Source organism: Myodes glareolus, chromosome 1, assembly GCF_982192425.1.
Source record: "Myodes glareolus chromosome 1, mMyoGla1.1, whole genome shotgun sequence".
Classification (NCBI taxonomy): Eukaryota; Metazoa; Chordata; class Mammalia; order Rodentia; family Cricetidae; genus Myodes; species Myodes glareolus.
The window spans coordinates 20,442,699-20,466,254 of record NC_142026.1 but is presented as its reverse complement, the minus strand read 5'-3'; the positions used below and the strand labels follow the sequence as shown (position 1 = coordinate 20,466,254).

General features: G+C 41.3%; 1 protein-coding gene across 1 annotated transcript in view; it reads left to right on the top strand.

The window, feature by feature from the left end:
- Pax3 (paired box 3) overlaps positions 1-2,563 on the top strand; it is a 96,227-nt gene extending 93,664 nt beyond the window's left edge. The window contains exons 8-9 of the mRNA XM_048459193.3: positions 276-522; positions 1,012-2,563. Of these exons, the coding sequence (XP_048315150.1) occupies positions 276-522; positions 1,012-1,046 (282 nt within the window). The 3' untranslated portion in view covers positions 1,047-2,563. The remainder of the gene's footprint in view (positions 1-275; positions 523-1,011) is intronic.
- Positions 2,564-23,556: the final 20,993 nt, after the last annotated feature.

The following is a 23,556-nucleotide window of genomic DNA, read 5'->3' as shown; positions in this document are numbered from 1 at the left end:
GACGGACGTGGTGTAATCTCTCTTTCTCTGTCTTCCTCCACTCCTCCCTTCTTGTCCTTCTCCCTCCCCTTCCTTTTTCTGAGACTGCAGTCAGATGTTATCATTGGGTGAGGTCATGTGGCTGCCGCTTTGAATCGAGGTCAAAGTCCTCAGAACCATTCCTCGATAGATTTCCAAAGGCATAAAAGTTGGCCTCTCAAGATCTTTCGATGGGTCTGGCCTGCCATCTGTTTCTGCCCACACTTTAACTTCTTCCAATCTGCCTGTTATTGCAGGTAATGGGACTTCTGACCAACCACGGCGGGGTACCACACCAGCCTCAGACCGACTATGCTCTCTCCCCTCTCACTGGGGGCCTGGAACCCACGACCACGGTGTCAGCCAGCTGCAGTCAGAGACTGGAACATATGAAGAATGTGGACAGTCTGCCCACATCTCAGCCCTACTGTCCCCCAACCTATAGCACCACAGGCTACAGTATGGACCCTGTCACAGGCTACCAGTATGGGCAGTATGGACAAAGTAAGCCTTGGACGTTCTAGGGGGTAATTCCCCCTGGAAGGGAGACAGATCACCTCTGTCTGAGAAAGGGGAACTGGACGCATGATTAAGTCTTTCATCCCAGTATCAGTTTGGTGGCAAAGCTGGCTGATTGCTCCAGCACGGGCTCCCTTGTGTAATTATTTTCTTAACTGATGTCAATAACATCTTGCAGTTATTAATTGCTGGGACGTAAAGCCGGATTGTCAGTAGGTAAAACACAGAGGTTGGCCAAAATGAAATAACCTCTGGCATTAGAAACACATGTTCTTAATGAGGTCAGCGCCAGGATCATATGGGGATAAGCCCAGGACACAGAGTTGTGTCAAACTTGTCTCAGGAATAAAAATATTAGTCTCGATCCTTTGATACCGTGGTATTAAATATGACATCGTCAGCCTGTAGCTGATCTTGCCCCTGACTGTGAATTGTCCCAGCGTGACCTAAAAAGCTGCGTGTGTTTCCTTACAGGTGCCTTTCATTATCTCAAGCCAGATATTGCGTAACTGAGCTGTCCACTTGGAGCTAAGCTGGCCCTGTTTCCGGCCTCCACAGACTAGACATGAAGAATCTTCTCAGAAAAAAAAAACCCACAAAAAAAACAAACAAAAATAAATAAAATAAAAAATATCAGCCTTTGGGGGAGGTGGAGACAAAAGAAAGTGATTGATTTTCTTTCTCCAGTAGTCGGTTTCAGATTCTTTGAACACTTTGGAAAAATGGCAGCAGAGATGAGGAAGGCCCACTGCTATAAAATGCACCGTTTTAAGCCAGTGACTGGCTAAATAGCTAAATGTCCCCAACCCTTTGTTGTTGATCAAGAAGCTAAAACATTCCATGTGCGCATGTGTGTGCGTGCGTGCATGCGTGTGTGTGACAGAGAGAGTTACGTGAACTGGTCTGAGCAAGCACAATGTTCTCATATATCATAGTTGAATTCTTGAAATCGAACAGGTTTGATGACCAAGGCTGACCAGGTTTATGACACGCATCCTGCTTACGTAATGAATCGGGGATGGAGGAATCCTTGACTTCGACACACTGGAAACTGATAGGAAAATCAACACCACCGTTTCATAGGAAGCTAGACTAGAGGTGAAGGATCTCCCCAATAAATTATTGCCATTCCCTCATTTGTAACCTAGTTGTCAATCAGTGTCCCAGATATGTCTCATAAAAAAAAATGTAGGATAATGAGAATAAGTGTGTCCTGCTGTGGGGATAGATCGACAGTGTCTCATTCCCAAGACACAGCCATCGGGATCCAGTCTGGGTGGGGGGAAGGGCATGATGGAGAGGAAGCGACATCTATCACGTATCTGCTTCTCAGCGTGCAATACTGTGTACCTCACAGACACTTTGGCCGTGGCCAAGGTGATAGAAATGAAGTCAGAACTCTATTTTTGCAGGTGTTTTTATTTTTGCAGCCTGTAACTCATTGTGGTAGAATGCAGTGATGTTTGCTCTTGCCAAACCGCCAATGCCCCCACCCGCTTGCTCCTTTTGCTCAAAGACCATGTCCGAGAATTAAGCTTCCCACAGTGATGCCGTTTACATTCGTCTCTTTTCTACAAAAGGCAGGGCGAGAACAGAAATGTCCATGTGGCTCTCATGTACTTTTAAATTATACAATGATACCCAATCTTAAAGGATGATAGGGAACAGAGGTTTACATACATTTATGTGGTGACACTTAGGATGTCAATAAATCCGTGTTTTGAAACGATAAGAGGAAGAAGGTGGGAGGTGCTGTTATTTATTTCTTTCTGTTCTTGGAACCACGAATGAGGTAGGCACAAATGCATTCCCTTTAGACTTAAGAACAATGAGGTAGTATGTTAGTGGGACTAGATATAGAACTGAGTTATTTTATAAGTTGGGCAAGGGTGATGGAACAGGAGATGGAATAGTATCTTTGTGTTGCAGCCTCAACCAACAATGATGTGTTGTAAAAATGTCTTTCATGTAAAAAGTGCAGTAAATATTTACTATTTATAATGAATAAACAGTTAATGAAAATAAACCCAACATTGTTTTTTTTTTTGGGGGGGGGGAATGGGTTTTTTTGTGTCACTATAGAATGAATAAAAAGGTGACCAAGGGATGCACCACAGAGCAATTCTCCTGCTGGTCCCTTTCACATGCGACTGTGACACGGTCAGCAGAGTTCCGTATAAACACAAGATGCCGGCTTCAACATATTCTGTAGGACCTATTTTACAATGTCAGAAATGTGGAATCTTGAACTGACCCCTCCCCTGTCTACTCTTTTTGGTTCTCTCAGAGATGGCAAATCCCTTCAGTATCATTTGGAAGTATGCCCCCCATTGCACCAGGTTCTATCCCCAAAATTCCCCTGCATTGAACATTTTATTTAAAAGACTTTTAGCAGCTCCTTTCAGCCTTAGAATGAAGTGGTACTGCCTATTTCATTGTTTCCCTTTCTCCTCCTTTCTCCCTTCCTCACTCCTTATTTCATGACACTCTACATACGTTAGGCATAATACTAGACGCTGCTATTGTGATGACACAAAGTGTTGAGGCAGAGGTGTGAATTGTAGTTGGAGACTGCTCATTTGTTCCCGGCTGCTCAGACCTCAAGTAATCACACAAAACCATATTATTTGCAATACTGCTTGGCCAATAGCGTAAGCGTACTTCTAGCTAGCTCCTTATATCCTAAACTAACCCATCTCCATTAATCTGTGCATCATCACGAGGTTGTGGCCTACAGGAAAAGTTTTCACAGGCTCCAGCAGAGTTGTCTATCTCCTCTGGCCGATACATGGCTTTTCCATGACTCCGCCCACCGTCTCTCTACATCTCTGTTTGGGTTTCCCACCTGGCTCTACTCTGTTAAGCCATTGGTTGAAAACAGTTTTATTCACTAGCCAATAAAAGGAACACTAATACAGAAGGACTTCCCATATCATATTTCCTTTTCTGTCTAAGTAAAAAAGGTTTTAAATTTAACATAGTAAAATTACATATAACAAAACAGGTATCAAGCAAGAATTACAGTTGAAATATTTATATTTACTTTATCTTTGATCATAACTAAGGAAAACTATAACTCTATCTATTCTTCAACTACATCAAAGACTCCAGAAGGATATAGTACTTAAGTAAACAGGAAGTGCATTGTAAGCAATCTCCAAAAATCTAGAATTAACAGAAACATCTTGCCACCTGGACAGTCACCCGAAGTTCCTTCGTATTATTGGGGCATCCAATCTTTAGCCCCCACACACATAGTATCCAGTAGACTTTTCCATGAAGCAGGAAATTTGAAGATCTCTTCTGCCTCATAATGGCAAAGTCCATTAGTTGCTTTCTTCTGTGTCCTGCAGAGTGTTTAGCAGACTCCTTCATGAAGCAGGAACCCTGAAGGACAGTCTCACCTTTAGGTTAAGTACAGCAGTCATTTTTCTGTGGGTCCTGCGTGTCCAGTTCATACAGCAAACATCAAACAGTCCAGGCAAGAGCAATCTCTTGCCCAAATGGCTAACAAATTCCATAAGGAACCTCTTTGATACCCATCATCCTGTTGAAGTAATTGGTACTTCCACGAACAGATGTGTCTCAGTGAATGTTTTGTTTCAACACATTCTGACAATTGTTATTATGAGGGAATTAAACACAATATCCATGGAGGCTTTTGTATTAAATTATTCTTAATGTCTCATGTGATGTCATTTCATGTGTGCAACAGCCAAATATGGCCAGAAATTGCTGTATGGCGTAGCATTGCTGTAGAACATTCTGGAACTTTGTTGCAGAAAGTTCTGTCAGCCAACTGACCTAAAACATGCAGGATTTTATGCATTCTAACATTTGTTGTACGGTGGGTAAAAGTTTTAAAATTAAAAAATTTCTATTCTCTTTTTAACTTCTACTTGTCCCTCTGATCTTTTTGTCCTGACAATTATCTTTTCAAAAAATAATGCAGTCATAGGAAAGGAAAATAATTGTCATGGACTGCTTAGATTTTATCATTTCTCACAGAAATTCTGTGAAGTAGACGTCATTAGCCCTACTTAACACATGAGTGGACCCATGCCCAGAGTTGTTAAGTAGTTGGGCCAACACCAAAGACCAGGAGACACAGAGCTCAATGTCTACCAAATATCGCAGTAGAAGCCATGTAATTTTATTTCGCCAAATGCTGTCTCCAATACCCATTTCATTATGTCAACCTACCCTTGTGCCAAAACCCAAGTTAAAAACAGGCATCAAAAAAAGCAACTCATTCTCAATGCACAAGAGACGTGCTGCCAGGACTCGGATTTCACAACAGAAGCTGCTCTTCCCAGAGCCCTCTCCTGTCTGCTCCTGACCTAAGGACCTGCCATGTGTGGCCCAGCCCTCTCTCTGATATATTTCTCTCTGCCCTTCTCTTATTTCTGGATGTCTTCGAGGTTCTCTGCTGGCAACTCTCATGTTCAAAGTAGCTATAGATCTTTCTTCCTCTGATTTTTTTTTCATCTAATCAATCTCCAGGCAAATGAACTCCTGACTTCTCCCCTGGGTTGGAGTCCCTACTCTTCATCTTTTGGGACAAGTCACAGAGAGGGCTCTGAAACCCTGATATTTAACTAAGCTTGACCCTGCTTATTTGTGAAGTTGCCCCTGGATCACATCATCACTCACATGCCTTTAAAAAGCTAAAAGTGAAAACTACAAATCAGAATTAAAGATTGTCACATCGTGGTCATCCTGTGGTCGGCTTGATGAGCCATTCATAAGCAGTTTCACAAAGAATAGGCACCATATTTTACAAATATATTCCTCTAATTAACACAATCTGGAGGTATATTTAAGCACACACGCACATGCATACACACATGAATATTTAAGCACAGTTGAAAGGGATGCCTATTTATGCTGGCATACAGAAACAAGTTTATGAACAAGACCACTGGTTCATGGTTGTGAGTTTAGAAATGGCAGAGAAGATGGGTGAAAGAGCGATCTGTATGGATAAGGCATAGAAAAATCTGTTCTCACAGTGCATCAGTTAGAGTCAAAATCAGTACATAGGACCAGAAACAGGGTCTATAGAAGGACACTGACTCTGGGGATAAAGAATTGGGCCTCATTTATTATGAGCGAATGTTTTTGATATTCAACTATCATTTGAACATAGTTAACATCACACAAGAAAATGCACTAGTGCCGTATAACTGGAAGTTTCTCTCCTGCCCGCCATTTCTCAAATAACCACTCTGAGGATTAGTATTAATTAAAAGCTGTTGATCTGTTAGCTCAGGCTTATTATTAACTAGCTCTCATTACTTAACCAATTTCTATTATTTCATATTTTACAACAATGCTTGTGATTTGTTACCTCACACCTTGCTGCCCTGACTGCTGCTGGCACATCTCCCTTGACCCCACCTTCTTTCTCACTGTATTTCTGCTTGAATTTCCTGTCTGGTCCTATTCTGCCTGGCTATTGATCAAATCAGTTTCTTTATTAACCAATGGTAATAAGACATATTCACAGCATACAGAAGGGAATCCCACATCAGTGTCAGGAGGCAGTGTTTATGACAGACTCTAGGTGTAGACAAGCATTGAGGAACATGAAGGTTAGCGTTGGATGAGAAGGAAGAGGGAGATGGGAGAGATAGGATTTGTCTGGGACTTTTCCCTGAACAATGGAGATCTAAGGCACACTTACCTTTTCTACAGAGCCCTCTCAGTATTGTTAAGTACTGTATCCCAGGAGCTCAGCACCAAGTCTCACCCATAACAGGCACCCCAAACCTACTTGTTGAATGAATAAATGAGTAACGAAGAGTGACTCTTCTGTTCTGTCTCTACTCGACCTCTAGTCAAGGGGACACTCAGCTCACGCAGGACCAAAGGCTCAAAGTTGGATTGGTACAAAGACCAAGGGAAATAGCAAAAGACAGGATGTCTAATGAGTCAGTAAATTCCATCTGCACCATTCTGTCCCTGGCATTTGCTTTCAACAGGGCAATGTCTTTCCTCACCTCTTGCTTCAGACTGACCAGTATAAGCCTATAAGCCATTCTTACCAATTATCTAGTTGTTGGAGACTTGCCAGTCAACCTTTACAACTTGATCTTGCTGTGTTAAGGAAAAGTTTGTTGGTTTTTTCCTTCCTTCCTTCCTTCCTTCCTTCCTTCCTTCCTTCCTTCCTTCCTTCCTTCCTTCTTCTGATGCGGGAGAATTGTCTGTTTTCTGTCAATCATATTTTAATATAATGCTGATTGGGCAGGCAGGCAGTATAGGCGGGAAAACCAGACAGGAAGTAGAGGTGATGCAATGAGAACAGGAGAATTCTGGGAAGCAGGGAGGTTCCTCTGCCATTCCTGTCCAGACCACCAAAGAGGCAACAACATGTGAGCTGACAGCTGAAAGAGGTACCAAGCCATATGGCTAACATAGATCAGAATAATGAGTTAATATAAGCTGTAAGAGTTAACAAGAAGCCTGAGCTAATGGGGCCAATCAGTTTATAATCTTATGGAGTCCTGTGTGTAATTTCCTTTGGGGCTTGCCGGTTGTAGGGTACTAGGCGGGACAGAAACATCAACATGTTGGCCCTCATGTTACAAACTTCTCTCCCCCTCCATTTTGTCCCATTTTACATTTTTCTCTGGATTATACTGTGCAAGTCCTCACTGTACACACAAGCTAGCAGTTCCTTGATGTGGGATTCCCCTCTGTATGTTTAATTATGTTTTATTGCCACTGGTTATTAAAGAAACTGCTTTCAGCCAATGGCTTAACAGAGTAACAGAGCAGTTCCAGAGCTGGCAGTGAATTACCTCAGCCACATTAAAAGGCTGAGAGAGGCAAAGCCAGCATCCAGACCTGCAGTGAGCACACTGCTTAATATTTTAAAATTGTTTTGTCAGAAAAGCATTTCAGATACACAATAGGAGAGATTCAGACATAAAAGACCTCTAAATGAGACACAGTGTGTTTAAAAATATATGTAGGCCTGGGAGAAGACGAAAAAAGTATAGAGACTTATAAAAAAAAGAAAGTCTTTAAAGAGAGTACAGACAGTCACAGATTAAAGAAGAAAAGAAAAATAAGCAACATAAAGATGGAATATACACAGAGAGTCTGGACTATGCATATTATTGTGTTTTCTTTGAATATTTTTTACTTCCGAGAGACATTTGATTCTGGGAACTGCTAAGCTAAACCAATATATATAATTTAAAGTGATCTTGACTTCAAAATTTTGATCTAAGGATATGCTGTTTTGGAAAAGAGGTTCTGTTTTTGTTTCCACAGAAGATGAGAACCTGTGGATTCCTTCCAGGTTAATGTGGTTTGATGGACCAATACCCTATGAAAGATCTCCAGGTACCCCAAAATTGCTTTGCCCAACAAAAAGGAGGAAGCAACTCAGAGAAAATTATGCTCAAGTTCCCAAATATTGTTTATAAATGTTTGTTTACATTTAAAGAGGGATATGCTATAGACATGAATACTTAGCATTGGTATGGATCTTGGTTTATTGATACAATTTTAAGGTCAATTTTGTTATATATTTTTCCTCTTGATTAAAGTATTGTGTTTGTGCAGATCATTTAAAAATACAAAAAGATATATATATATATATATATATATATATATATTTCAGTTAAATAGGTATTCTTCAAACCTTTCAAAGACTAACAGAATATGGCATTTAAGATATTTTAAGAACTTAGGACTTTTCATGACAGTGAGTCACATTTGCTCCTGGCAGCACCAGTTACTTTAAGAGGATGATGGGCATCAAAGAGGCTCCTTATAGAGTTTGCTAGCCATGTAGACAAGAAACTCTCTTGCCTGGACTGCTTGATGCTATTCTGTATAAATTGGACATGCAGGAGCCACAAAAAAAGACTTCTGAACTTGCCTAAAGGTGAGATTGTCCTTTGGGGTTCCTGCTTTGTGAAGGAGTCTGCCAGACATTTTTCAGGACACAGAAGAAAGCAACCAATGGACTTTTCCATTATGAGGCAAAAGAAATCTTCAAATTTCTTGCTTCATGGGAAAGTATACTGGATACTATGGGCCTGTAGGCTGAAGATGGGTGCCCTAATGTTACAGAAGAACTTTGGGTGACTTTCTAGGCAGTGAGATATCTCTGTTAATTCTAAATTTTTGCAAGTGGCTTACAATGCACTTCCTGTTTACCTAGGAAATATATCCTTCTGGAGTCTTTGATGTAGATGAAGAATAGATAGCTATAGTCTTCCTTAGTTATGATAAAAATAAAGTAGATATAAATAATGCAACTATAATTCTTGCTTGCTACCTGTTTTATTATATATAATTTTGCTAAGTTAAATTTAAAAACCTTCCTTTTTATTTAGACAGAAAAAGGGAGGTGATGTGAGGTTCCCCTCTGCATGCTGTGATTTATGTTTTATTGCCATTGGTTAATAAAGAACCTTCTTTTGCCAGTAGCTTAACAGAGTAAAGCCAAGTAGGAAATCCAAACAGAGATGTAGAGAGAAAGTAAGTGGATTCAATGAGACACTGTGCAACTGCTGCAGGAGAAAGATACGCCTGAACATTGCTGGTAAAGCATGAGCATCATGGTAAAATATAAAATAATAGAAATGGGTTAATTGAAGATGTAAGAGCTACATAGAAATATGCTTAAGCTATTGGCCAAACAGTACGGCAATTAATATAGTTTTTGCGTGATTATTTCGAGTCTGGGCAGTCAGGAAATGAACAAGCAGTTTCTGCCTACAGTCCCTAGGTTGTATAACAGAAGAGGAAAGTTAAGAGCTTGCATTTGTAAATAGAGATGGCAAGAAGCAGCTTTGGTTATTGAAAGCTTTATTTCTTCCTTACGAGTTCATATTTCAAATTATATTAACTTTGAAGATGTCAATCCCTCCTATATGGGCTTGAAAGTGTAGACGTCCATAGAAGAGTAGATATCTGCTCACGGGGGCAGGGCTAATCCATTTTTAGAAACACAGGTGTAAGCTGAGAGCCCTGTGGACATATTTGAATCTGGGAACTATGGCTATTAGTTAGAGTCAATTAAAAAATACAGATTTGGGCAAAAATTGAATTGGGCATCTCAATAAATGAAGAGATGTTTCACAAATTTGAAGGAGTACAGGGGAATCATAAAGGGTTGTGTAATAGCCTAGCCACAATAGAAGAGTGACTGTACCTAGGGATGATGAGCAAGGGAGGGAGGAATGGAGAGAGGATGCTCTTAAGAAAGGACGCAAACATCTCAAGGAGGCCTCAGGAAGAGGGATCCAGGGGCTGAAGAGAGGGCTCAGCAGTTAAGAGTATTGGCTACCCTTCTAAAAGAGGTCCTGGGTTCAATTCCTAGTACTTGCAACTGTCTATAACTGTAGTCTCATGGGATCTGATGCCCTCTTCTGTTATACAGACCTACATGCAGACCAAACATCCACAACCATAAAATAAACAAATACATCTTAAAATAATTTCACAACATTAAAAGGAAAAAAGGGAGGAGAAAAAGATGAAGAGAAGGAGGAGGAATCTAGGGGAAAGAAGTCTTCACCCAAAGCTCCTGATCCTTTTGCTAGGGTCTTTATTAGCTGAATCTGATTAGAACTAGAAAGCAAAGAAATCAAACATACCTCACAGCAATATAGCAATATCCTTTATAGAGAGCGGAGAAGAGAAGGGGGAGGGTCTCGGCTCAGTTTGAAGTCTTCTACTTTGCAATCTGAATGTGTTTGCTCCTCTTTCTCCAAATCCATGTTTTTAGTTTCATTATGGTAATTGTCAAATTGCCGGAGATATTTCTTCAATGGAGTAAAATTATTGCCGTTTACGTTTGGCTATTGTGCGGCCCATGTGTAATTATTTAAAACTTATTATTTGTTTGTTCTTTTGATTAGCATATGAAATATTTGGGCTTAGGTTTCATTATGGGATTTTCAAACACACCCTGCTTTTGGATGGCCCTCCTCCCCACTTCTCCCCATCTCCCTGCCTCCCATGGCCGTCAACCATGTAGCCTGTGTTCCACTTCCATTGCATGTTTTCTATTACCCTTCCCTGCTCATGGTTTCATTTCTATTGCCATGACCTATATAACTGCAATCACACCCACAATCATTTATAAACATTATAAGAGGGCTATACCTTTGAGAGAGAACTTCAGACAAGGTACAATATACCTTCACTATAGTAGACAGGTTTTTTTTTTCCAGTTGCAATCCATCTAGACTCTAAGTTTCATGCTATGTGCTTTAGTTTTTAAGGCTTTCTGATACCGTGATGTAAATGGTCTCCTAAAATTGAAAAAAAGCACAAAAGGCATTTATTTAGGACCTTGGTTAATTCACTACATCTGTTTTAGGTTCCAGATGTTGGAGAGAGGAAAAAAATCGTAATTCCTACAGTCAAACAGCTCTGATCTATGAAAGGATTTATAATATAATTTGTAAGACCATTTGATGAAAGCTAAATTTTAATCTACTTTTGTACTAACAATGAAGAAAGGACTTGCTAAAAATAAATGCAGTGAAACATGATTATATAGGAAATAGTGAGCCTGTTTAATAAAATCAAGTTTGCAAAAATCACAAAAGCAATCACTAATAAATGAAGTTGCATAATAATTATATTTCAGAGGAGTGTGTATCTGACCATAAGGCATAGAGACACTTCTACTTACCAATGCATTTCTAATTGGTAGCTTAAATTGTTGAAGGGAGGTGGCCCACTTGTTCTTTCTGGCCACCTGGCTAGCTTACACCCAAAATAATCACACAAATGCTGTATTAATTAAATCACTGCATGGCCCATTAGCTCTAGCTTCTTATGGGTTAACTCTTATATCTTAATTTACCTCATTTCTAGTAATCTGTGTATGGCCATGTCGCAGTGGCTTACTGGCAAAGTTGCAGCATGTCTGATTCTGGCGGTAAGTCTATAGCATCTATCTTGACTCCTCCTCCTTTCTCCCAGCATTCAGCCTAGCTTTTCCTGCCTTCCTAAGTTCTGCCTTGCTATAGGTCCAAAGCAGCTTCTTTATTCATTAATGGTAATCACAGCACATAGAGGGGACTCCCACATCATTAAATTACTTCATATTTGATAATAATAAGGTTTCTTTCTTTCTAAAAGCTCTGCCAATTTGATTTTATTTTAATTATAAGAAACAATGACCACTCATGTGTAGAATCCAGCATGAGGAAGAACAAACTTAGGGAGGGCCTGCTGCATGAGCGAAGCCAGCCTGACCTACTAAAGAGTTCCAAGTCAGTCAGGTCTACACAGTGAGACCCTGTCTCAGAAATGTCAAAACTAAAACTAAACAAAGATGATCGTCTTACTTTGGGGAAAGCATAGCAAATGTTATTCTACTCGTGTAATGGACACTGAAAGGGTTTTTTTTTCATTATTTGACAAAGTATACTCACACGTTTTCAGGAGTGTGTGTGTGTTTGTGTGTATGTTCATGGATAGACATGCTTTTGCATAAGCATGTGTATCTGCATGCATATGTAGAATGCAGGGGTCAATGTCTTCTTCAGTAACTCTCCACTTTATTCTTTGAGGCAGGGTCTCCCACTGAATCTGGAGCTCACTGTTTGGCTAGACTGGTTGGCCAATGAGTTCCAGGGACCTACTTGTGTCTGCCTCCCCAGTGCTAGGATTATGGACATAGAATGTCTCATCTCACTTAACTTTTTAGTGGGTTCTTGGAAGTTAAACTTGGATTTTCATGTTCGCACAGTGAGTACTTTACCTACTGATCCATTTCCCCAGCTCACACTTCAGATGTTTTGTTTCATTGTAGAAAGAAGCAAAATTGCTCCCTACAACTGTTCTTGGATCACACTATCATTTCTCAATGTACCCACTATAATTTTTAATAGTTTTGGTGGCTTTCACGATTTAATCTAAATCAATAGGCTTTTTATGTGTTGTGTTTCTTCCAGTTGCTCAAAACTGTGTTCTGTTCACAATGTCCAAAACAAGGAGCAGGAATTTCTTGAACCCTTAACCCAGCATGTGTACAAGAGGGTGCATACACGTGTGCGCATGCGCGCGCGCACACACACACACACACACACACACACACACGTACACAAACACATACCCCCCATATAGACACATACATCCTACCATCTGTGTATGAATGTGTATTTTGCTTAGGCTCCCATTTTAGCCATTTCTCTTTCCTTCTCTGTCTTTCTCTCACACTGACTGCTAGAAATGAATGGCATCCTGATATTTGACCACAGCACAATGTTTCCATAGATTTTCATACTGGCAGCCTCTTTACGAAACCATGCTTCTGTTAGACTGTATCTCTCTCCAGTCAGCTCTAAACAAGTGCCTGCTGTTGTCTGGCCTTCACCTTTTTATGCTCACAAAAGAAGCTGGCTTTGTGAGTTTCCTGAGGGGCTGTGTGCCATCACCTGCTGCTTTAATAGGATGCCGAGTCAGTTCTGAGGACAGCTCCTGCCTGCTGCGGTTGCTCAGTCTCAGCTTTACCCATAGCCCCACTTCCGCTGTCAAAGAGGGAATGGGGGACGGGTGGCGATAGAGGGAAGTCCTGATGATGGTAGAAAGGATGACCAAACTGCACCGGAATCACTGATGAATTAGCATCAGTTGTCCATTTGAGACAGTGGTGGAGGGAGGGGCTCTGATGGAGATATTTGGAGGACGTCCCCATTTATCCCTTATATCAAGGGATTCCTCAGCACCATCAACCGTGCTACAGGTTCACAGACCAATCCCACATCTGTAATTAGGCTGGCATCTTCTTGGAGTTTCAGTATCATTTGATTTCTAATTAAATGTGAGCCTGAAGAGTCCATGATATAGTATTTAGGAAATGAGTCTTTCTTTTCAATGAGTGACAGAATAATACACATCCAAGGAAATTCCTATTTAAACACCACCTGGAGAAATTTGGAGTCTGACCTGGAGAACATGATTCAAAAAGATATGGATGTAGGTTGGATAGTGAGAGGCGAGATGCCATGGCAAGCTTCTTATACCTGGTGAGCCACCTTTAGGTGAGATTTTGGTAGGACCACGCCAACACAGAGTACTGGGCCAGGTTGCTTTAGCTCGATTCTGTTGTAAACATGAAGGCTTTGCCACTGGCGCATTCTAAAGAGACTGATGATAAGAGTCAGGTTTAGGAAGTGACTCCCATCTTATGCTTCAGCGGTAAAATGCTCCCGATGGGTTCATATGTCTGACCCCTCAGTCTCTAGATGATGGATCTCTTTTGAGGAATCAGATAGACTTCAGGATATGTGTCCTAGCTGGAGGGAGGAGATTATGGGAGGGGAGGAGACTCATGGATTACAGCCCCTCTACTTCTTAGTCAGTGGAGATACAGCCCCTGGCTCCACACTCCTGCCAGTAGGGAGAGGAGCTGCTCCCACCTTCCTCACTGTGATGATGTACCCTCATGTCATGGTTCTGTCAACTGGACACAGACCTAAGCACACCTGGGGAGAGGGAATTGAGTTGAGGAGCTGAGGAATTGTCCCTATCAGATTGGCCTGTGAGCCGATCTGTGGAAGCATTTTCTTGATTGTTGATTGATGTGGGAGGCCCCAGTGTTGGTTGCAGCCACATCTCTGGGTAGGTGGGCCTGGGATCTGTAAGAAAGGTAGCTAAGCAAGTCAGGAGAAGCAAGCTAGCAAGCAGCACTCCTGTGGGGTTACTACTTCAAGCTCTTTCCCTGGCTTCCTTAATGACCCATTATGACATGTAAGCAAAATCCTTTCCTTCCCAAAGTTGCTTAAATATCACAGCAACAAAAAAAGCAAGCTGGGGAACCTTAGAAACTGGGAGCCCAAATGAACATTTTCTCTCTTGAGCTATTTGTCAGGTATTTGGCCACAAAGATATGAAACCAGTATACTCCAATTACATTATATTTATATTTCTTATTATCATTTTAATTCATGTACATTAGTGTTTTGCTATGGGTGTTGGTTCTGAAACTGTAGTTACAGACAGTGGTGAGCAGCCATGTGGGTGCTGGGAGTTGAACCTGGATCCTCTGGAAGAGCAGCCAGTGCTCTTAACCTCTGAACCATCTCCAGTCCTCAGTAATTACATTATAACTTGCTTCTACAAATAATAATCTCCTCAGGCTGCTGAAGAGACTTTATATATGATCTCTGCACCTTCACGGCAACTCAGACATACAGTAATACTTAACGATCCTAGAGAGAGTTTCAACAAACTGCCAAAAGCCACACGACAAGCTTTACTGGCTCAGGAGATAGAATATCATGAGCCCCTTCACGTCCCCACTATCTTAAAGGCATCTCTTTCTAGATCCTATGTTTGTTCCTCTTCCCTAATCCTTAATACATTATAGTTAAGAAAAATAACAAACATGGACTAAAATCCAGAGCACCCGAGAGATGTCAGAGTGCCCTGCTCCACAGGACACAGGCGCCTTTAAATGTGGAATTTAAGTCACTGTGGAGAGTGCAATCAGTGGGTTTAACTGAGGGCAGAATCAAGAGAGTTAAGGCAGGGAACCGTTACAGTAATTCATAGAAAGACAAGGAGGACACAGACAAAGTACCACAGGGCAAGCAAAGGGACTTGGGAGAGAGTTAAAGGTAAATGGATGAGTGCTTGTGTTGGTAGATTCCTATGCAGAGTGGGGGCACAGAAGAACCTAGAAACGTTTTCAGAGTTCTCATTTGGGTGGTGGACCTGATGGTGAATTTACTAATTACATTATAGAAAACAGAAGATAGAGGGAGGGCATTGTTTCCTTTGTGGGATTAGTGCAACTCGGGATCCGGTATAATAGAGAATATGGTATAACGGGATGATGTAAGCACACCTAAAGTCACGTGTGTTTATCTCATGTCTTATATGAGATACCTGATGTCTGGCCTAAGAGATCTGGTTGTCAGTCAGAAGACTGGAGAAGCAAAGCAAGCATTTCCGGATCTTGTTAGATGGCAGAGACTTATCCATATTCTTAGAGAGAAGGGAATGGGCTGATGTATGGGCGACGGCTGTAGTTTGAATTGTGCCATTCATAAAGATGCGTGCAAATCTATTTCCTGATATTTGCAACTATGATCTTACTGTGGAAGGAATCCTTATAAATGTCACTAAAATGTTTTGGCCGTGGCACTGGTGTCTGGCTTCTGATGCTGACATGGATAAAGATAGATACAAGTGAATGAGGAACAAGCCTGTTCCTCAGCAATGAGCAATGATCCTCAGCAATGAGGAACATTGCTGAGTAACGGGAGCAAAGGAATGGCAGACAAAGGGAGAAATTGAGCTCTACTTGCTAGATCAAGAAAGACTTGGAAGGAAGAAGAAGAAAGAAACCTAGGAAACAGATTTCCCAGACAGAAGATGCAGTGTGCCTGGTGGCTGGATTTGAGAGGCCGTTTTGCTCACTTGGGTTACTGAACTCAGGACCTTGTTTCTGGTGTGTTCGAACCTGGCCAAGCTGAGTTATGCCAAGTCGCCTTGGAGGCCACAGCCTGGAACTTGCGTTTGATCTTATATGAGATGGGAAACTTACATCTCATATAAGATTCTGTGAAATGTCTTATAATAGGAACTTAAATCCTGACAGAAGAGAGGCATCTGTCTTCCAACCTTTGTGGGCGATAGCGCCGAGGGAAGGCAGGATTAGAAACGCCAGGCAGTTGTCACTAGGAAACTTGACCTGCACATGTTGGCTTTAGCATCAGCCAGACATGGGTTTGCATTCTGATTTACCTGTGGTTAATTGACATATTCTGCTGGCCAGTAGTTTCTCTGAGCCACTTTTCAAATCAAGTAGAAAATGAGAGAGTAATCTCGTCTCCTAGGATGGTAAGATTAATTGGGATCATTTGGTGTATTTCAAGAGTCCGAAAACATCTAGTGAGATTCCAAAAAAATGTTGATTTTCTTTTCTTTATTTTGGTTTTTCAAGACATGGTTTCTCTGTAGCTTTGGAGCCTGTCCTGGAACCAGCTCTTGTAGACCAGGATGACCTCAAACTCACAGAGATCTGCCTGCCTCTGTTTCCCAAGTGTTGGGATTAAAGGCGTGCACCATCACTGCCCAGCGATTTTCTTTTCTTGTTCACTGGATAAACATTAAAGGCATGCCTATTTTTTTAAATATTTATTCATTCATTCATTCATTTTACACCCCAACCACAGTTTTCCCTCCCTCCTCTCCTTCCATTTCCTCCCCCACCTTCTCTCTGTCCTTCCCCCTCAATCCACGCCTCCTCTGTTTCTGTTCAGAAAGGGGCAGGCCTCCCATGGGTATCAATAAAGCAGATACCATACTTCTTAATGAGGAAGTGTGTGAGGCATAGAGGCCAATGTGCTGGTGACAGCAAGAGAGGAAATAACTCTTGACCTTCACTCAAAAAATGGTAAAACTTAACTTTTTCATAATAATAAAATATTAAGTTTGGAAACCATACAAATCTAGAAATATGAAAAAAATTCTTTAAAACAAGAACCATACATGATCCATACATAACTGCTGAAATTCTGACTTTCTCCCCTTCGTTGTACCTGGGACAGTGGTGTCTGGCATTAACTACTTGTTGGGCATGCTGAAAGAAAAATGAGGCCCTGTTTGTGAAATGTTTTATAATAGGAACTTAAATCCTGGGATCCTCCTTTGGACTGGGCAGTCATTCAGAGTCTCAAACCCTTTGCTCTATTAGGGTAGGGGAAAGAGCCAAATTTCCCAGCTGAACTTACACAGCTGAAGAAGTGCAGCCTTAGAGTGAAAGGTACTCTATGCTAAGTTATCACTTGAGTAGAGTGTGAACTTACGGCGTCAGGTCCTGTTGTTATCCATTTGAATCGGTGCTGGCTTCTTCTTGTGTAAGTAGTTCAAAGTGGAGATCTGAAGATGGTCAGGCACTGAAGGCGTTAGCTTGGCCATGGCACTGCAGCGTGTAAAGCTGCATAGCCCAAATGACTGACATCATCCCCCAGAGAATCAACATCTGGACATCAATGTGTTCCAGTCTTTGGAAATACAGTATTATCCGGTTTCTCAGTCTTCACTACAAAATAGGAAGGAAGTTCAGAGAAGATACAGCCCACTTGACCTTTGCAGACCGCTGTAATGGAGTCAGCTTCATGCAGAGCTATGAGGGGCAATTGCTGATAAAAACAGACTCGTGCCTTGTCTCTTTCCTTTCCTCCATCCTTCGCAAGTGCTTCTTAGTCTTATTAACTCTTTAATGTTTTCATAATTGGTGGTATTTGGCCCTGGGGCCATAATGACAGCTCTGAGGAGTTGGATTCCGGTACAATGAAGATTCTGAATTCCCTAGGTTTTCACCCCCTTTCACCACCCGTATTGATATCTTTGTCTGTATAATTAGGCAAATGTGTTTTCAATTGCTTTTATGTGTGTACACATTTCACCCCTTTTACTGTTATCTTGATGGATGTTTTATGGGATAACTTTTCAATTGGGGGGCCTCCTTTACGTCCAGAGGTGCCAACTTCGGCTTCTGCATCCACTTAGGCCTCTATCGCTTCCATCTGCAGGTGTAACTGAATATGACCCTCCGCTTTCGGGAGGAAGCCCGGGCCTCCTGGGTCTTCTGAGAACTCTATTTTCCTAGTATTTCACCCCCTGTTACTTACCCTTTTCTGCTCTTACTCCGATTTAAGATGAAATATAGACCTACTTGAAGCAATTTGGAAACTACAGGAAAGTTTAAAGAACCCTCTTTGTGGTTTTTAGAGCCGCCATTTGCTGCAGTGATTCCGTCCCAGAAGCCTCTCTGGCCCTCCAGGCCCATCATGCACCTGGCTCCTCCCAGGGATATCAGGAGGCTTGGACTATGTGAGAGCACTGCATCCTTACCTGTTATATTCTTACTAGTTTATTGGCTTATGTGAGAGTAAGATCTCACCTGACATTTTTATAAAGACTTTGTTTTCAATGTACGCATGTGTGTATGAGCATGTCTGAATGGCTATGTACACATGTGCATGCACACATATGTCAGAAGAGAGCATCAGATCCCCTGGAACTGGAGCTTCAGGAGGTTGTGAGCTACCTTGTGGGTGCTGGGACATGAACCTGGATCTTCTACAAGAATAGTAAGTGCTCTTAGCCACGGAGACAGTCTCTCCAACTCCTAGTCGATCATATTTAATGTACTCCCCTGTGTTTATAATCGCAAGGAACATATTCAGTGCTTGATCAATACTTCTTGAATGGATAAATACATTTATCATTTTAAAGCACATTAAATGTTTAGAAATGTGAACAAGTTTGAATATAATTTTTGTGTTGTTTTTCTCTTTATTGCCAGAACTCCTCTTCTGTGTTCCACTGTGTAACATGAGCTGGCCTGCTTGTTGGGGTTTTCTGTCCTGCCCAGTCCCCCCAGCAGTTTAGTTACAGAGAAAAATCACACAAAGGACTCTATAAGTTATAATGCTGATTGGCCCATTAGGTCAGGCTACTTATTAGCTAACTCTTACATCTTGATTAACCCATTTTTCTGATCTATTTTAGCCATGTGGCTCAGTACCTTTTTCAGTGGGGCAGCTCACATCCTGCTGCTTCGGTGATCTGGGCAGGAATGGGGGAATCAACTTCCTTCTCCCCAGAATTTGCCTGCTCTCCTTATGTCATTTCCACTTCCTGTCTGGTTTTCCCACCTATACCTCCTACCTGGCCAATCAGCATTTATTTAAAACATGATTGACAGAATACAGACAATTCTCCTGCACCATTGCCCAAGAGGTCTGGGCAATGTTGTCACAATAAACAACCCAGCATCACAGTGGTGGCAGACAACAAAGTCTGCTTTGTCTCTACTTGTGTGGCACTTCCAGGACGGCTATGCTCATCAGAGTGACTCAGTACCCTAGCTGATGAACCTCTATGCTAACATCTGTATTTCAGTGTGACTGGGGTAGGAGGAGGGATGCAGTAAGTTGGATCTGAGTCCTTAAAACATCAGCCTAGACATGCCACAGAGCACATCTGCTTGCCTTTTATAGACCAAAGCGAATCCCACAGGCTAAAAGCGGGGAATGCATCCCCAGCACGCAGCAGAGAGAATCTGGATTTACATGAACAGTAGCACTGGCAACTTCCACACAACTTAAGAGCACATTTGGAAAATTAAGAAATAACTTTATTTTATAGTGTTGACCCGTTTTATCTGTCCACAAGGAGCCCTATAGCAGGCTCTGCTCACCATGTTCTCTTTATGTGCAAACAGATGGGGCATGTGTGTTAGCTATATCTGTATGTACAACCCCCTATTTTTTTTTTTACTACTCAAACAAAATGCTAATCTATTTGATTTTGGTCTAGTCCTTTTGGTTCTGGTTGTTGGGCTGTTTTATTTCTGCATTGTACATGTTGGAGAACTTTCTATAGTTCTTCCATGAGTGTTCTCTACAAAATGCCCTACAATTCCCATGGCCATTTGCTTTCTGAGAGAGAAGCAGGGTGATCTTTTTCTTTGATGACTAAGGCAGACAGCACAATACACTTGGATGAAGCTGTTGTGGTATAATGTAACGAGAACCAGCTTGGCTTGGCTTCAGAAAGATCTGCTTTGTAATCTAAAATCCCACTGATTAACTGAATAAGCAGCTCATTAAGCCTCAGGAGCCTTGGTTTTTTTCTCAGTGATAAAATGAGCTATTAATTCATTCCTCGTAGAGTTGTCAGGAGAACTGAAGGAGAATATTTTCTCTTACAACCTAATGCCAGTTTGGTAATTTTGCTCTGGGAGTGTTTCAAGGGATTGAATTTGAATACAGGGCTTGTCACATGGCGCTTGTTAGGACAGGAAGGAGTGTTTAGCAAGCACGCAAATGTATGGAAGCTCAGAGTTTCTTTCATGTCTTCCTGTATTTTCATCTTTTTTAAAATTTAGTTTTAATTTTAAATGATATGTATTTGTGTGTATCTGCATGTGGGCATGCACACATGAGTGCAGTGTGCTCAGAGTTCAAAATGAGGTGTATGATTCCCTGGAGCTGAAGATACAGGTGGCTAAGACCACCTGATGTGTCCGCTGAAGAAAGAACTCAGGTCCTCTGCAAGAGTGTGTGCCGTTAACCACTGAGCATCTCTCTGGCTTCCTTCCTTCCTTCCTTCCTTTTTCTGTTTTCACTTAATCTGAATTTTAAAGAAGAAAATTGGGCTTTTTAAATTTCATCATCTAAGGTACAAAGATATAAGTAGAGTCGTATGGGCATAAAAGTATAAAAGTATCTCATTGTGAGGACCTTTGGGAATATACACACAGACACACACGCAGACACACTCACACACACAAAAAGACACACACAGATGCACACACACACACACACACACAGACACACACACACACACTATGGAAGAAGTGGTGTAAAATCTCTGGGCCTAGCGTTGGCTTATGACTTACGGTTTAACATGATCATTTCCACTTTCTAATCTGTAACTGAAAATTACCTGCTGGGAAGTCAAATGGGAGGCAGAAAAGCAAGTATCAAGTATTCTTTACCAACACTTGTGTTCATCGTATTTCTTTCTGTCATTTGCATATACATTATGAAAATTGGCTTTAGATTTTTATTTCTGTAGATTTTGTCAACTGTCTATGGCATCCTTTTCAATATTTCTTTTCTATCTTATTCTATATTTTTTATTCTATTCTGTTCCATTTCACTAATTTTTCACTAAAAGAACTCTGGTCATGAACCTTGTATTAATATTATGATCCATTAAATGGGTTAAAGTTACATGGTTCGAAAAATATTGCCCTAAAATTTTTATTTTTGTTCTGAGCTCTACTAGGTAGCTTTGAAGATGGCATCACTCACAGTTGAGTATCTACCAGAATGACCAGCTCTGCGTTTGTTTCTACCTCATTGACCAGAGCAAGCTGTGTATTCCCTGGGACGTGGCCCCTGGACTAGGCAGGAACCAATAAAACCTTTTAAACTTACTGTATCTCAAGCAGAAGCCTTTTCTTCCTTTCTTGGTGACAAGTGGTCCCTGAGTGGATTACTCCCCATCTGAGCAAATGTTGGCATCACTGATTCAGCGGAGCCAGTCCCTGACTCTCGTGGCATTTCCCCCACACAAATTACCCTCATGTTCTACTGACTTTGTGTTCAAATGTGTATCCTGACTCTAATAACTTCTCAACACTTCCGCTGCTGATACTCCATTCCCATCAGACCCTGTCTTTCTTACATGTCCCCTTAGTTCTTCCCCAAAGGAACCGACTTTTACGCTTGCCCCCGCCCTCTCCGAGTCAGTGTCCCACACAGCACCCAGTGTGATCCTTCTGAATGTAGGTGACATCTGTAAGTCATCGCCTTAGTTGATTTGTATGACTCTGTCACCCAAACTGTGGTCTGTGATCTCTGTGTTTGTTGGGTGGTGGATGCGCAATGTGAACACATCTAGGTATAGGCCGGTCTGTAATGGAACAGGAGTTTTCTTTCCCAAATTTGTGGTATCTGCAAATGCTATTTCGTCTCCTCAGGCCCCTGGCCTCTCTGTCTTCTGTTCTAATCTCTTACACCCTACACGGGATAGCTGGGGGAGGCAGTCAATACGGCTGAATGTTGAAGGACTGGCTTCTTCCTAATACTGTTTATTATTAAACAGTATTTAATTTTATTACTTATTAAACAGTAATTTAAGTTTAAATTAAATACTTAATTTAAGTTAATTAAGTTTAAGTTAAATACTTTAAACAGTATTTAAGTTTATTAGGAAACTGGCTGTTTCCTAATACTCTAAGCACGTTCATCTACCTCAGGGCCTTTGCATACTTTCTTTTGTGCTATGGGGAATTGAACCTAAGGACTCACACATAGTAGGTGTGTGCTCTACCACAGAGCTGTCTTCTCAGCCCTGCACCTTTTACATTCTTTCCAAATGTTTGTCCTTCCTCAAACATTCACTCCCCAGATCTTCTGAGACTTGATTTTTCCTGGTTGACATGAAAGTCTTCACTCACTCCATTCTTTTTTGGCATTTTCAAGACTCTGGGTGTGTTCAAAATATTAAATTCTAGGACAAAGAATTGTTAAAAAATATGAATGAGGAAAGTGTATCCATTGTATTCTTTTGGTGTTTTTTATTATACATAGAGTGTTGATTTTATTCTGCTGTCACCACACCAAAAAAGAGGCATTAAGGAAAGAAGATGTGAGTCTGCACATGTCTGTCTATCCCCTCCGAAGTCGAGGGTATCCGTCCGTTCACTTACACACATATAAGCACACCCTACATGTCACTACACATCTCGATACACAATATTGCAAAGATTGGCTCGTCATTTTCCCTTGCACTGTTTCTGGTTGGATATGAACAGATTGCAATCAACTCTTTGTCCCCGCGTGTTGGTGCCTCCATTTCCATAGAGCAGGTTTTCCTGATGCAGAATTGTTGTGGAGAGCACCTTCATTTTTTTCTGGACTCTTCTTAAGCTGTCTTCTTCCTCCTTTCAACACTCGGCCATATTGACTGCCTCCCCCAGCTATTCCGGGTAGGGCATGTGAGATGGGCACCGCGGGAGGCAAAGTGACTGTTTGTTTATAGAGACAGTTGCTGAAGCACACACCCTGCCCCTTTTGATTGGTGGCAAACGGAAGCAATTGATACAAAATCCATGTGGTTTTTTTTTTCTTTCCTGGATGGTACTTGATTTTGTTTTCAGAGAAAACTGAATAAGAATAAAAGCACCCGTGAGTCAGTGTGAAGTTTCACCTCTTTTATGGCGGAAGGAGCAAATGAGATGCTGTTCGAGGCTTCTCAAAGTCCCATAAGATGGAATGGTGGCTTCGTACACCCCTGAAAGCTCCACAGGGATCATTGTGAGCATTTATTGGAGCATCTATATGAGACAGGTGGGTCTTTAAAAATAATTCTAGAAGACAATTTAGCATCAAATCTGGCCTTTTGTTGAACTTACTTCAGCTTCCATTCAGTGCAGTAATTTCTAAGTTTTCCTACTATTCTTTCTCTTCAATGAGGTGCTAGTTTACTGGTTTTTCTTTTGAG